At 39.2% G+C, this 14,698-nt stretch overlaps 3 protein-coding genes across 3 annotated transcripts; 1 reads left to right on the top strand and 2 right to left on the bottom strand.

The window, feature by feature from the left end:
• Positions 1-1,623: 1,623 nt before the first annotated feature.
• On the bottom strand, positions 1,624-2,348 carry LOC140782343 (uncharacterized). Its single transcript, XM_073128865.1, has one exon. The coding sequence runs from the start codon at positions 2,306-2,308 to the stop codon at positions 1,781-1,783; it is 528 nt and encodes a 175-aa protein (XP_072984966.1). The 5' UTR covers positions 2,309-2,348; the 3' UTR covers positions 1,624-1,780.
• A 2,205-nt stretch (positions 2,349-4,553) lies between these two features.
• LOC140799630 (probable bifunctional riboflavin biosynthesis protein RIBA 1, chloroplastic) lies at positions 4,554-9,617 on the bottom strand. Its single transcript, XM_073154015.1, has 8 exons — positions 9,271-9,617; positions 8,992-9,114; positions 7,817-8,213; positions 7,501-7,722; positions 6,846-7,171; positions 6,536-6,665; positions 5,939-6,235; positions 4,554-4,983 (listed from the first exon to the last, which is right to left on the bottom strand). The coding sequence occupies exons 2-8, from the start codon at positions 9,039-9,041 to the stop codon at positions 4,732-4,734; spliced, it is 1,674 nt and encodes a 557-aa protein (XP_073010116.1). The 5' UTR covers positions 9,042-9,114; positions 9,271-9,617; the 3' UTR covers positions 4,554-4,731.
• A 1,822-nt stretch (positions 9,618-11,439) lies between these two features.
• Positions 11,440-13,102, top strand: LOC140792261 (homeobox-leucine zipper protein HOX20-like). The gene is made up of 3 exons (XM_073143140.1): positions 11,440-11,902; positions 11,986-12,335; positions 12,465-13,102. The coding sequence occupies exons 1-3, from the start codon at positions 11,731-11,733 to the stop codon at positions 12,924-12,926; spliced, it is 984 nt and encodes a 327-aa protein (XP_072999241.1). The 5' UTR covers positions 11,440-11,730; the 3' UTR covers positions 12,927-13,102.
• The last annotated feature ends 1,596 nt before the right edge of the window (positions 13,103-14,698 follow it).

Below are 14,698 nucleotides of genomic sequence, written 5' to 3'. Positions count from 1 at the left end.
AATAATTTTTAAAACTATATCCTAACTAATTTTTGGATAGAGAATCAGATTTTAAACGGATGTCGATCAAATTCTAAACGAATTATGATATTTTATTTAGACATAATTGATACAAAAATATTAAGAGTTTCATAAAAAATAATATTTTTAATGTCAAATATATATGAAATTAGAAAAATTAATCTCTACAAATAATATATAACGCATCATTAGTAACAATATTAATATTCACTATTTAAATAAGCAAATTAAAAACTATAAATTATTTAAAATATATGCGGATAAACGGATAGCGGGTCGGGTCGGAGTTAATCCGACCCGTTTTCACACTACTATATACCTCTCCAAAAGAAAATTTATTTGCGTGTAACCTAGATTATTTTGTGACAACTAGTAATTTAATCAACGAAATGACATATATAATTTAACTAAAATGAAAGTAAATAATAATGATAGTATTTATGTGTTAATTTGATGAAATCTTAATGCAAAAAGGAAATAAGAGGGATAACTGAGAAATAAGATATTTTAGAAAAGTATGCAGGTAAGAAATCCTTTTATATTTAATATAGTGGTTTACTTGGTGGATGAGTAGGGTTTGGGCCGGCCCAATTTAAATTTAGGTCCAGGCCCACACAAGCTTTTACGGCAAATAGGACGAGCCTGTGAGATCGCTTCCTCTCTCTCTCTCTCTCTCTCTCTCTCTCTATATATATATATATATATTCTCCGTGGGAAGGATGATAGCTTGCGAGATTTTGTGACCTTATGTGTTTGATGAAAGTTCCAGTCGAAATTTAATACCAAATATAGACGAGGACCTAAATAATTACCACCGCGGTTGCCCTTGAAAGCTGCTAATAGGTTCAAACATGGTGCCGACTATCAAGTTCTGAAGATAAGCATCTGCATTGAAATAATTCTTCCTTTCAGGTGTAGTTGGAGATATATAGGAAGTTTGAAACTCATGTGCCTTGCTGTGAAGTTTTAGAACTAATGAAAGCTAACTTAGTGGCATCCTATTTATTGCCTCCTACTCTTCAAACTGAGCTTAGATTTCTTTTTTTTAATAATTGTTTAGACTTTCTGATCATTCACATTTTGTTGTTTGTAATAAACTGAAATGTGTATAAACTCTTGTGAAATAATCTTATATTTGCTTATCCAATTTATACCTTATCTAAACGTCAACTGATCTTAAGTTCTTGGTATTGGATATAGAAAATATTCAGTCTCTTTGTTACTTCCTCTTTGGTGATAGTGGAAAACATAAAAATTTTATTACCTCAAAATAGGTATAAAAACACATCAGATAGTAGGAGGAATATCGAGCAAAACATTAATCAATTCATTGGGGGCAGACCCTGTCCAGTGAGATGCAAAACAATTAGCTTTACCAGAGGTAGCCAACTAGTTGCCAGCTTGTTTGGCTTACATATAGATATGCAAAATAGAAGTAACAGTTGGTGTTCCTTCGCCTTCAGTAAAGCCATCTTAAAGGCTTTGGCTTCCAACTGAGGGGCGGAGAAACCACAACAAGGATAGGATTCTTCAAAGCCATTACCAAGTTAGTTCTACAATCTCATTCCACAAAAATAATTAAAAATTAAAGAAGCGAGAAAATTTGACAAAGCTAGCAAAGCAAAAGTTCAATAATGTCTTCCATAATTTTCACACCCCTTCTTCGTTCTTTTATACAGACGGAACTCATTTCTTTCACCAACCAATCAAAATAATAATCTTAATAGCAGACATCTTAATATGGTATATAATTTAAGCCCTACGAGAACAATACCCACTTGGCGCCAGACTTCTCTTTCAAAGTTTTGGAGTGTGACAAAGAGCAACCTTCCTCCTTCCTCCTACTACCAGTACTCAACAACTTGGACCAAAACCTTCTTCTCTTCTCCTTCTTCTCCTTCTCCTTCTCCTTCTTCTCCTTCTTCTCCTTCCCCTTTCCTTTCTCTATTATAACTTCCTCACCGTAATCTTCCTTCCGGCGCCCGATCACAAAGATCAGAGACCGGCTCTTCGTCAGCGGCTCCAAGTCTTTTTTGAGTAAAAGAGACAGCCTTGCTCTTTTCATGTCATGGCGAGGAGGAGAGGCAGCCAAGGAGGAGAGCTCCGAGTCGGACGAGTAAGCCGAGGTGGAGGCAGACGACGAGGAAGCGTAGGTTAAGGAAGAGAAAGCCGAGGAGGAAGCGAGGCGAGAGAGCTTCTCTCCAAGGCAAAAGGGGCATACTCCTGTGGATTGCTTATGCTTAGGGTGCTTCTTGCACCTTCTCTCCTCAGCACTAGACCTTCCCATATCTCTTTCCTTCTCTATGGGAATTAAAATGGGGGTGGTCAAAGGCGGGGATGGGGTATTTATAGGAGTCGGTGAGGGCTGTTGAGAGAGTTTCCGGGATATTTCTTGCCCGTTTGAAATGTCTATGGGGAGTTGTGTTTGGTTTGGCTTTTGGCTTCGGCTTTGTTATAATGGATTTGTTAGCTGGGGGCCTGGCTGTGTAGTCGTGTAGACCAAAACAAAGTCGTGTACAGGTAACAGGAGGAGTCACAGCAGCAGTCCTCCCAATCTTGTACTATTATTTGGTGTATTAATTGATGCTGACTAATTTGACTAATAAATTTTTTTTTATAGAAAATGAATAATTATACTTGGACCATGAATTGTTACCTATGTATCTTATTTATTTTTCGTGACGAGTTCATCTATTTAACTGTAAAAAATTTATTTCTTTTATTCGTGAGATTTTTTTAATTAAAAATTATCGTGTAAATTCCACATAATTAATTTTAGGTTATCTAGGTTATTTTTAATAACGGGAGGTTGTCTATAAAAATAATCTTAGTGAAATTCTTCTTATATAAAGTAACTAATAATTTGGGAGAAATTTTTTTGAAATAAAAGAGCTTCATGCGAAGCATAGATATAACAAATTTAAATAATTTTTTACCTTTCACAAATTATAGGATGAAAGATAAATCAAAGAATCATTCAACAACTTATATGTATCTAATAATTTTTTTTATCTATGAGTAGCTAAAAATATATAAAATAATAATTTAATTAAGTAAAATGATTGACTAGGATAAAATAAATTTTACACAGGTCCGCCATTGGACGTCCATTAGAAGTCATATATTTATTTTTTTAAAGGAAAAAAAAAATCATAGACGGATCTCAATACATTCTCTGGTGAGCAGAATCATATCAAGTAAAACTCGGCCCTACTAAGATTAAAACAGTATCTTAAAATTTCACATCAAAGACTCACCAGTACTTTTCCGGTCCAAGGTTTGATGTATTACATTGGCATAAAAGTATAAGTAAAAGCGAGGAAAATAATTTCCCTGCTTGACTTTGGCCGCACGCAATCGAGAGGCGGGCGCTGATTACGAAGCAACACGGAAGCCTTCCGAGATTGCGGTGAGTCTTTCCTCGTGCGTCGCATCGACGTGTACTCTTATCAACTTCGAAACCACGTGCCCTCTCGGTTTGACTTCGAGACCACTGTCCACACGTGCGATGTCTCCTGCGTCCTGGACCATACCTCGTTTTGAAGTCATCACTCTTTCCGAGCTCTCTTTTATTTATCTTGTGATAATCTTTTTGTTTAATTAGATGTAGCCGCACCGATTCTGGTAAGGACCTTGGAGTGGTAACATAAATTCCATCGTACATTATTCAAATGCCTCTAATGTTACCTCCAGGGAGGGCAGGAGAATGTAATTAATGCTGCTGGTTTTGGTGAGGTTTCCAAATTTTCTTTAAAGAAAGATGGAAATTCTAGTAGATTACGATAGATATTTTTCCTAAGACTTCCAAATTTCATTTTGCTTCGTGAATAAAACTAATTAGAGGTTGGAGCGTTCGTCAAGAAAGTTCTCATATTTCCTTCTTTCCAGAACGTCCACCAAAACACCCTTATATCATTGCTGATGCCAACTTTGTTTAGCTAATAGTCTTCAGCATATCCTGGTAGATCTAAGATTCACAATCTAAATAGTATCAGACAAAACTGCAATATTATAGGCACATGATGTTAAATATGATCAATAGATTGTTGTTTGGTGAGGTGTGCATTTGCCACAAGTGCTTGCATTTACATTGGGATAGCAGAATAAAATGGATAGCTATTTTTCTATGCAAACAACATGCATTTGGAGTTTAATAATTACGCGTTGAAAATTGTCCTGCCCACAAACATAAGCTATGGCTAACAAAAGCACCTACATAAAATTTTTGCGAGCGTGCAATACCACAAATCCACTAATATTGATAACTAAAATATAAAATTAACTCTTCCATCTTGATCTTGCGGATAGTACACAAATAATTAAAGAGGCTCAATATTATATACGTACTTTTTGGTTTGAAACTCAAATACACTGGTTTAATAGAAACACCATTAAATTTCAATTTTCTTTTAAAAAAAGATCTCCCATCCTATCCTACCTAAACAAACAGCAGGAAAAAAGAACACACTTGATGCTTCGTCCTACATCCTAGTCAAAGGAAAAAACAAACTTAAAAAGAAAAATAAAAGAAATTGCGAAGAACAGCAGAGCGAAATAAGTTTCACCACAAAAACAATACAAAGGATCTTGTCAGATGAAATTTGGGCTAAACCTCCATAAGCTTGATTCAACAATGGAATCACTATGATAACAACACCCACCAAATCAAAGTTTTAGCTAATTATTGCAACCGAGAATGACCAACCAATGTTATGAGTCGTAATATTGCTCTTCTGTAGTACTACTATTCATCAAACCATTGAGGTGGCCATTGAACTCAGATCCGTATATGTGCCCCATCTTTGCTCTTTTTGTCTCCAAGTATCTTTGGTTCTCCTTTGTTATTGGAGTTAGTAAGGGAACCCTGCCAGCTACGCTCAGCCCATAGCCTTTCAGCCCAACATACTTTGCTGGATTATTGGTCATTAACTTCATAGTACGAACACCTAAGTCTCGTAATATCTGCAAAGAGAAGTTATTTTGTACATAAATATGCAAAACACAGAATGTGATATGCACATCCCCATGAATCCACAATGAAATAATCTTCTGATGACTCAAGCAAATTGTCAATAGCTAAGACCAAAACACTCAGGCTTTTTTTTGGTTTGAGGCTAAGCTCCGAACTCGATTAGTTAGTCTTATTTTTTTCAAAAATAAATTTAATTAGATATGAAAAAGATAAGAAGATGGTTGGCTACTGAACCAGTTGGGTTTCTAAACTTAAAGTAACCAAGGCCTTAAGTGCAAAAAAATATAATATCTTATCCAAACTCAACACTTTGGATTCCATGGGAGCTGCTGTGGTAGAAAAGTCAAGTAACTAGAGAAATAGAAAAGTAGTTTGAAAAATCTTATATGAACTGAAACTAAGTTTCAGGAATGCATTTTAAGGAGAACGGAGAACACATAGATAAGTGTTAAGTATATATACTATGAAACTGAAACAGCATAGTATTATGGTAACATGCTTCTCCTTAGGATTGATCCAATTTTGCAACAAAAAAGATAGACAACATAATAGAGACAGAAAAACTTTCTGGGCAAGAGGCGATAACAACTTTGCAATGCAAACTCCTTTACTCATCAAAGTCCTATAACCTAGGAGTAATAATTTATAATCATATTTTGTCTTGAGACCATTCAAGTATTAGATAGCTGTCCCAAAATAACATTTTCATGCCTATCCGAAAGTAACATTTCATACCTTTCTGTTTTAATTGGGTGCATAACTCTCTTCACACCAGAAACTATAACAAATATAACTAAACAAAGGAACATAATTAGATGACAAAGCCAGGAAGGTAGCTTAGATAAGAGAAGAAAGGAGTTAGCACCTAATATCTCAAAGGACCAAATGGCATTTCATTATGTTCTTCAATTGGTACAGCTAAAGATCATAATATGAATATCTTACCTGTGCGCCAATACCATATTCTCGTGAGTCGACAGGCAGTCCAAGTTCCTCATTAGCTTCCACAGTATCACGCCCAGCATCTTGTAAGTTGTAAGCACGAAGCTTGTGACCCAATCCGATGCCTCTTCCTTCATGTCCACGGAGATAAATTAGCACGCCCCTTCCAGCTTTCTCGATCATCTCCATTGCCAGGGCCAGTTGATTGCCACAATCACATCTTGCTGATCCAAATATATCTCCAGTCAAGCACTCAGAGTGCACCCTCACTAGGACATCTTGACCATCTGCAATATCACCCTGTAAACATTAGAGAACAAGATAAAAGTTATTGTCATATTTAAACTCATGAAAAGCTAATTCAGCACATCAAAAACAAATTATCATAATATTTAAAGGTTGTGGTATGATCTGTTTTCCTCATCAATTCTCTCAAAACTGGCTCTGGGTCCGCCAAATTCTGACATCACTATTTTGAGTTGCCATGTAGTCTGTACCCTACAGCTGTGATAACTACTCTAACATCCAACAGAAAAGACTAGAAAAGATGGGCACTTTAACAAGTTAAATAAAGTAATTATGCAGTGTAAGGATATTTACCTTAACCATTGCAATATGCTCCATTCCGTCAAGAAGAGATCGGTAGCAATAGGCTTGAACAGAACCCCACCTGAGTGGTAAGCTTGCGACTGAAGCACGCTCCACCAACTTGTCTCTTTTTCTCCTATATCTGTCATGCAAACTTCCATCAGCAGAGAAACAACACATTTTACTGCCAGATAGCAAGAGTCAAAATAATACTATCAAGTAACAGCCTTCTTGGTAAGAAAGATGGCTACAATTATCAGCATATACAAAAGAGTATCTGAAGTATAAATCTGGATAATTCCAATATTATCAGATGACACACCGAATCAAGTCTGCAATAGAGATTATCTTTAGATTCTCCCTCTTAGCAAATTCCTGCAGCTTGGGTAACCGAGCCATGGAACCATCATCCTCATCTACAATCTCACATAGAACTGCAACAGGGGGTAACCCAGCCAGCATAGCAAGATCCACAGATGCTTCAGTATGTCCAGCTCTTTTTAGAATGCCACCTTCTCTATACTTCAGAGGGAAAATATGACCAGGGCGGTTGAAGTCCTCAGGTTTCGAGTTAGGAGATGCAAGTGCCAAAATTGTCTTTGCTCTATCTTTTGCAGAAACACCAGTTGTTGTACCCGCTTTAGCATCCTAATAAGAAAATAAGCTATCATTCATCATCATCAGAAGAAAAATATCATAGCAAACACATTATAGTTGCTGTAGCAAACTCCAAATTTGTCTAAGGTCACAAAGTGCTAGTAATGCTCAGTCTTTTGGTTAATAACTAGCGGTCTATCCCAAGTAGAAGGAGAATGGTTAGAGATAATCTAAACAAAATACTTTAAGATCTGATTAAGCAAGAAACTTAGCATTTTAACATCTTGTTGCCAAATTCAGAAGCAAATTTATTTACACTAAAATTTATTTTGTATGAGTGGAAATATCCATTATGTCTACGTGAGGAAGAAAGACCATACCACTGACACTGTGAATGCTGTGGAGAGTTTCTCCTCATTTTCTTTTGCTGTGACCATCAGAGGAAGTTGTAGTCTTTCAAGGTCTTCTCCTTTCATGCTGACACATACAATCCCAGTTCCATATCTTACTATAAAAGCCATAGCATCTGATGTTGCCAAAGATGCAGCCATTATAAGATCACCCTCATTTTCTCTGTCTTCATCATCTACAACAATGACACACTGCAAGATGGACCCAACATCAGGGATGTACAGGAATAAGAGAAAAATGGCAGTAAGAGGGTAAAACAAAAACAATTATACAATCAACACGAACTTTGCCTTGCCGGATGTCTTCAATAGCTTCTACGATAGATGAGAAACCTTCCGTAGGGAGATCTAAGTCAAGCTCATCATTATCAATGGAAAAAGCATTAGTAACAGGACCCATGTCAGCAGAAATTGTCCCAAGTGCTATAGCATCTGCTTGAAGCATGGTATCAGAAGATGGATGGTCCTCCCCACTAACAGACGTATTATGTACCAATAAGGTTTCTCCCTTACTTGATCTTTGGACAGTCGCAAAGCCACAGATTCCTTTCATAGCAATACATCCAGCTATTCCCAAACTCACTAATTCAGAATTTGCAGTCTTCTTACCCAAAAATAATGAAGTGCAACGAGACCCTCTGAACTTTCTCAGGAAACTCATCCCTCTTAAATGACTGTGAGCTCTACAGCAAAACAACAAACAAGAGAAAAAGAAAACTACTATAGTTACTCCATATATCAAGACAATCTGATCAAGAAATGTTGTATTAATATATATTTACATATAACAAAATATCCTGAGAGAAATTAGGAAGGCACATATTCTCAACATATGACCAACCTAAGTGTCTTGCAGTACAAATTAGTAAGAGAATAAAACAAACAAGACGGCAACATTCCTTAACAATTATTCAAAATCAGTCTTCCAGATGAGCATTGAGTAATTCTCGTAACTTGAGTGCATCTCGGACCTAACATAACAACCATTGTTCCAGACTCGTGTCTTCTGATTTACTGGATAAAGGTTGCTCCATTAAGTTAAAGAGCTATATCAGAAATGCTTAATCCATCATTACAGGAAAGACTAGCCAAAAGAAAATTGCATCACTACACACATACTAGATCTCCCTCTGACTATCCTGAATCCAGATGAATATCTATTGATGTCAGCTTAGCATTGAGTAGAAAATGTAACTACAAAGGAACAGGAACAGCACAATTTCTGAACATTGTTTAGTAAGAAATCCGCATATGGTAAATCAAAGTTAAAGGATACGAATATTATGACATTATCTCACACAACATAACGAAAAAGTCCATCCAATCTATTCCATAGCAATCAAACAAGCCATAAGAACAATGATTAAAATGCATGCAGTTCCTTGCGCGTGCTCTCTCTCTCTCTCTATATATATAATAATATAAATGTATATGTGTAGAGAGAGGGAGATAGGAATATACTGATGGTGATGGAGATCAAGTATAGAAGACGAGGGAGAGATTGAAGCCATTTTCTTGCTACCACCACCAAAAATCTCCCCTTCTCGTCCCAAACTTCTTCGCGCTTGTTTGCACCAACTAGTTCTGGAGATCAAGTTCAAGAATTCAGTGTCCAAAACCTAACAAATTATAATCATTTACGCACGAATTTCCTAAAGCTCGATTGCAAACACGAGAGGCATCCAAATCGATCGCCATCTTGCAACCAAAATTCGAACAGAAACGGGAAGAATGGATTACCTGCGCCGTCGATTGGACTTTTGCGGTCGACAGCCAAGAGCTCTTCGAAGATATATGAGAGAGAAGACCAAGAGCTCTACACAGCCCACATTTTATGACCCGACTCGGAATAGAGAGCATTGGGTTCGTCTCGCCTCAGCTCAATCGATTTGGCCGTGCAGTAGAAGAAACGCGAAACTTTCCCCAATCGCACCTCTATGGCTCCATCTCCTTTCCTCGAAGGCATTTGACGACGGGCCCAGTTATTTCCCGGCACCAGAATAACCCTCTTCTCTCCGGACTCCAGTGGATTGATAGTTCTTGGCCCTCAGATCGCCACGACATAAAAAAAAAGTGTTGGATAGTATATTATCCATATTATCCAACTAGATTCATATATTAAAGGGAAATAATATACACTTAAATTTTGTTATATAGTAAGGATAATACAAATATTTTAAAAGTGGAGGAGTCTAACGAGATATAATATATGAATACAATAATTATTTTACTTGCGATTAATATTAGTCCGTGCAAGATTTAAGATTTCCTGTTCAGTTTCTTCTGAGCATTTTGGTGAACTTTTCTCGTTACGTGCCAAACTATTGGGCCCGGCCCATGAGTTGGGCCCTATGGCCCATGATCAATAAATTAGTAACGACAGATATAATCGAACTGAGCTCGAGACTAAATCGAAGTCGATCAACTGTACTGCAGATTCAAGCCTAAATAATAGGTCACGTTGCATGTACATAATCAGAAAAAGTAGTTCCACCTCCCCTATATTTTTCTATACCCTGCTGCACACGTGGCGCGACACGCCATATAAAATAATTAGTATATAACATAACATGTGGCTCTAATAGACTCCTTTTATATAATATTAATATATTATTATGGCAGCCAACTTGCATACGCTTTGTAAAGACTAAAGGGTTAACAGAATCTTTTTTGGGCCCCAGCGACTTTCCCCAATAATAAAGTGGTCAGCCCAGAGCCCATATCTGTCGTTGGGACACTTTAGGCACTAGACTGCAAAGATAGCGTAACTTAAGGCGTCATCAACGTCTAAAAGCCCAGTATAGGCCGAACAAACCTTAGTGGGCCTATAGCTGCAGGCTTTTTAATACGCCATTGTTGTAATTATGGGTGTAAACGAACCAAGCCTGAGCGAGCCGGCTCAGGCTTGGCTCAAAATTAATTTTGAGCCTTATAATTGGGGTCAAGCTCTGAGCTGATCTGGCTCGGGCTGAGCTTGAGCCGGACCAAGCTAGAGCAAGCCCAAATTGAGCCAAAGAAGGAAGAGGAGGTGGGTCACCACGGCTACAAAAGAAAGAGGAGGAGGAGGCGCACTCCGACAAAGGACGAGGCGAGGATTTGGGGATTAGAGTTTATCTCACCCTTTTATACCGAGCTTGAGCGAGCCTACTCCAGCTCAGCTCTAACCGAGGTAAACCGGACTCGAGCTTCAGTCGAGTCGAGCCCAAGCCAAAGCCGAGCTGCTCGTTGAGCTTTACGGCCTTAGTTGTAATACTTCATTCATATGGGATGCCACTATTTTTAAGTTATTCTTTTTAATTCATTTTCTTTTTAACGTACCAAGAAAGTTCCATGTTTGTGTGGATTAGTTAATAGAAAGCTGTGATTAATATATTCGTTTCTTACATAAACTAATTTTTCGTGCGTGATTCCAAGGGGGCGATCCTTTCTCTCATTGGAACAGCTCAATCGGCTGACACCCACACCGACCCCAATCTTCTCGGCATTTTAATTGGAATAAAGTTGCCACCACCAACCCCGAGAAAACCGTACATTTTGTTTTGCTCTCAAACTCGAGCCTTTCAATTGTGAAATGATTCATGAAACCTATTCTATTGCCTTTTACTTTCGTATTATTAAAGAGAAAAAAAGTTTTATCTTGCCGCATCTACCCATCGGATTAGATAAGGATAAAAAGCACAAACGTGCATTATTGTTCGTTTAAAGGTGAATTATAAACGCATAGGTGGAGTTAATATTTATGGGGAACATAAATCAATATTTTTTTTTTGTCGTTGTTAAAAAGCTTGGGAATTTTATAGAGACCGGATATAAAACTATTTTCAGTATTTTGTAGGGTATATATATTAAGCTGTCCTTCTCCGTCACCCGTGGAAGTGGATATATATATTAAGCTGCAATATTTAGTACAAATTTATTTGGGTTCTCGTTTCAATTTCCTTCTTAACCAGGGTGAGCTCTTAACCCACCTGCATCTAATCCAAAACCAATCCCCTCTATAGCGTGTGTGCTGGTGTCGTTCACATGCTTTATTTATAGACCCAAAAGAATCTTGCAACCCCGAGCTCTGAGCTATGCTTACCTGCTCTTCTATCCCTTCGCTTCCTATGAATTCCTCCAAGGATCAATCCCAAAAAACGAACTTTTGATGACGGGATCCGAAGCGGAGGAGATGGGGCAGAAGGAGAGAGAAGAAGGGTCATGGAAGAGACCCTCTTCAGTCTACTCGTCTTCTTCTCTCATCTCCCAATGACCCACCTCTCTTCTCCCTCTCACATGATCCTTTCTTGGTTCCACAACCCCAGCACAACCAAACTACCCATGAAGAGGCTCAGAAGCTCGGATTCAGTAGTCGGACCCATCTGCCCAACTGGTAATATATTACTCTCTCTGTTTCATCTCCAAGATGATAACTGCACCAAGAGCTTTAATTTCCCTATCATTTGGATCACGTAGGAGATGAGAAAGGAGTGCTACTGGACGAGGAGCTTGGTGACGAGGATTTGCTCTGCTACGTGGGAGGAGGAGGAGGAAGGGAGAAGAAGAGGAGGTTGAGCGTGGAGCAAGTCCGTGCTTTGGAGAAGAACTTTGAGGTAGAGAATAAATTAGAACCGGAGAGGAAGGTGAAGCTGGCGCAGGAGCTGGGGCTCCTTCCGCGCCAGGTCGCCGTCTGGTTCCAGAATCGCCGAGCTCGGTGGAAGACGAAGCAACTCGAGCGAGATTATAACGCTCTCAAGGATAGCTACGACTCTCTCCTCGTTGACCACGACGCACAAGTCCGAGACAGGGAGGCTCTCCTCGCCGAGGCATGTTAAAACTCAGATCCTAATCACAATTTACATCCCCCCCAAGTTTCCCCTTATTCATAGATCTCGCTTCATGGACTCGATTTCGTTATTTATATATATATATATATATATACTGTACGATTGCAGATCAAAGAGCTGAAGGCTAAATTGAGCAATGAGAGCCTGAATTCAATCTACTCTTCCATAAAAGAGAAAGAGGAAAGAGCCTCCGAATCTGACAACAAAGCCTCGGAGGAGCCGCCGGCTCCAACCTACAAGGACGGGTCTTCCGACAGCGACTCGAGTGCTGTCCTAAACGACATGCTCAATGACGAGAATAGCCCTCGTCAGGTAGCAGCAGCAGCAACAAACTTGGCTTTCGAGAGCTCTCCTAATTGCTTTCCTACCTCTCCCAACTCCTCTCCATTGAGCTCGGAGTACTCGAGAGCTCACAAAGGAGTGTTCTTCTACCAGCACCAACCACAGTTGATGAAGGTGGAGGATGGTGGGTTTCTTGGTGGGCATGAGTCCGGCAGTAGCTTCTTCTTTGATGAACAAGTCCCGTCGCTTCCTTGGTACTACTCCGATCATGAGCAATGGAATAATTAGACGGGTATCGAGGTGCATGGTACGAGAATAAGAGAAGTTCGTATGGGGGAGACGTGAGGGTGTTTTCTGAAACTTTTTTTTCGTAAACCGCGAATGTGTTAATCTAATTTACCTTCAATTTTCTTCAATTTTGTGTATGATCAAAGTCCATTTATTATGATGTGAATTACAAGTTCCATAGTGAGTGCCAAATGCCACAGTGAATCAATCATATGCTTAAATTAAAAAGTGGCCCTTGTTGGGATTGTTTTAATTTTAGTAATGTTACCTGGTTCACGATCCTGCACGAGTGCATCAAGTTGCATGCTAAAATTACGATCACAATATGTAACTACCATTCCCATGGCAGTGGAAGTAGCTCAGTTTTAGCTTATTCAATTATCTACTATAGAAATTTGGTCAAGTGATGAACAATAACGTGTATTTATGTACTCCTGACTGATGTATACTGAGGATGACTGACGTAACCTACGAAAGCTGCATTTAGGCTAATAGACATATCTGAGGGCTAATACTAGATTGCGACCATTCTTCTACTGCAGGATCCTGTACTTTCTCTCAGCACACAGTTGCTATACTTCCAATGTGAAAAAGCTGGGGAGGGGAGGGGAAGGGAGGAGATAGTTGAAGTGAGTATAGTGGGAGAGCTTGTGAACTACTTTCCGAGATAAGGACTCCCTTTTCCTGACAAGGACTTTGATCTCATCCTAACTTATAGGATTCACCTAGTTCGATAGTGGGCAATCACTTCTTCCAATTAATTGGCTTAAAATTAAGGATAGTGGGCAATGCAATCACTTCCACGGGACATATCACAACGAGTTTACTCATATATAGAGCTTCGATCAAATAATTATTAAATATTAACCCGAATGTCTACAGTGGTAGAAGTTAACGAGGGTCGTTTCTTCTAAAACCAAACAACCTTGAATGGTGGGATCGTTGGGGGACCCTCTGAGAACGACGGGATTCCTGCAGCTCCCTCATCACCACCCCTTTGGGACCCACTTTGGTCTGGACCACCACCACCCGTCGTGTCGTTTTATTATTTGGCGTGGCATATGTCAATTTTAAAGCGCGCACACACACACACACACATAGAGAGAGAGAGAGAGAGAGAGAGAGAGAGAGAGAGAGAGTACAAAGGTAGGAACTATTCATTTGTAAACACGTATTTAGGGTGTGACATGAATAAATCCCTCCAAAGAAAGAAGTAGAGATCGGGCCATGTGGGTGGGCAAGGGAAGGGTCCATACGGGGGAGAAAACAAAACCTCGTGGCCAGCGCTCCACTCTGGATGCCGTTGTGGACCGTTCAATGTGGTGGGGCCCCGAGGGAAGACCTTTCTCTCTGAAGAGTCGAGAGATCATGTGTGCCATAGCTGCAGACAGAGGGGAGGAGAGGGCCCCGCGATGGCGAAAGCGTAGAGAGTAGCTGGCGCTCGGGATGGCGACGAACGAAGAGTGGCTACACAAAACTTTCCTTCTGGAAATATACCATTGCTTTAGAAAGAATTGGGTTATACGGTACAAAAACGAAGAGCAAATAGCACACAGTATTAGAGCTACTAGTGGACTCAGTGATCTAGTATGCACTTTGATTTCCTTCAGCTCATCGATCACATACAGCGAGTGTGATCGGAGCTGTTTGAATAAGTACAGTCGATGTGTTAAAACGCATGGATCCCAAAAATTCGAGACCAATTCCCCTTGAATTCTTCTAATCGCTATTAGAAACAATTCTACGACACTAAAAAGCCATTGTAACTGCAG

This window comes from Typha latifolia, chromosome 1 (assembly GCF_019914945.1).
Source record: "Typha latifolia isolate L0001 chromosome 1, TyphaL0001v2, whole genome shotgun sequence".
In the NCBI taxonomy this organism is placed as follows: domain Eukaryota; kingdom Viridiplantae; phylum Streptophyta; class Magnoliopsida; order Poales; family Typhaceae; genus Typha; species Typha latifolia.
Note: the sequence above shows the minus strand (reverse complement) of the source record. Positions and strands in the feature narration are given on the sequence as shown.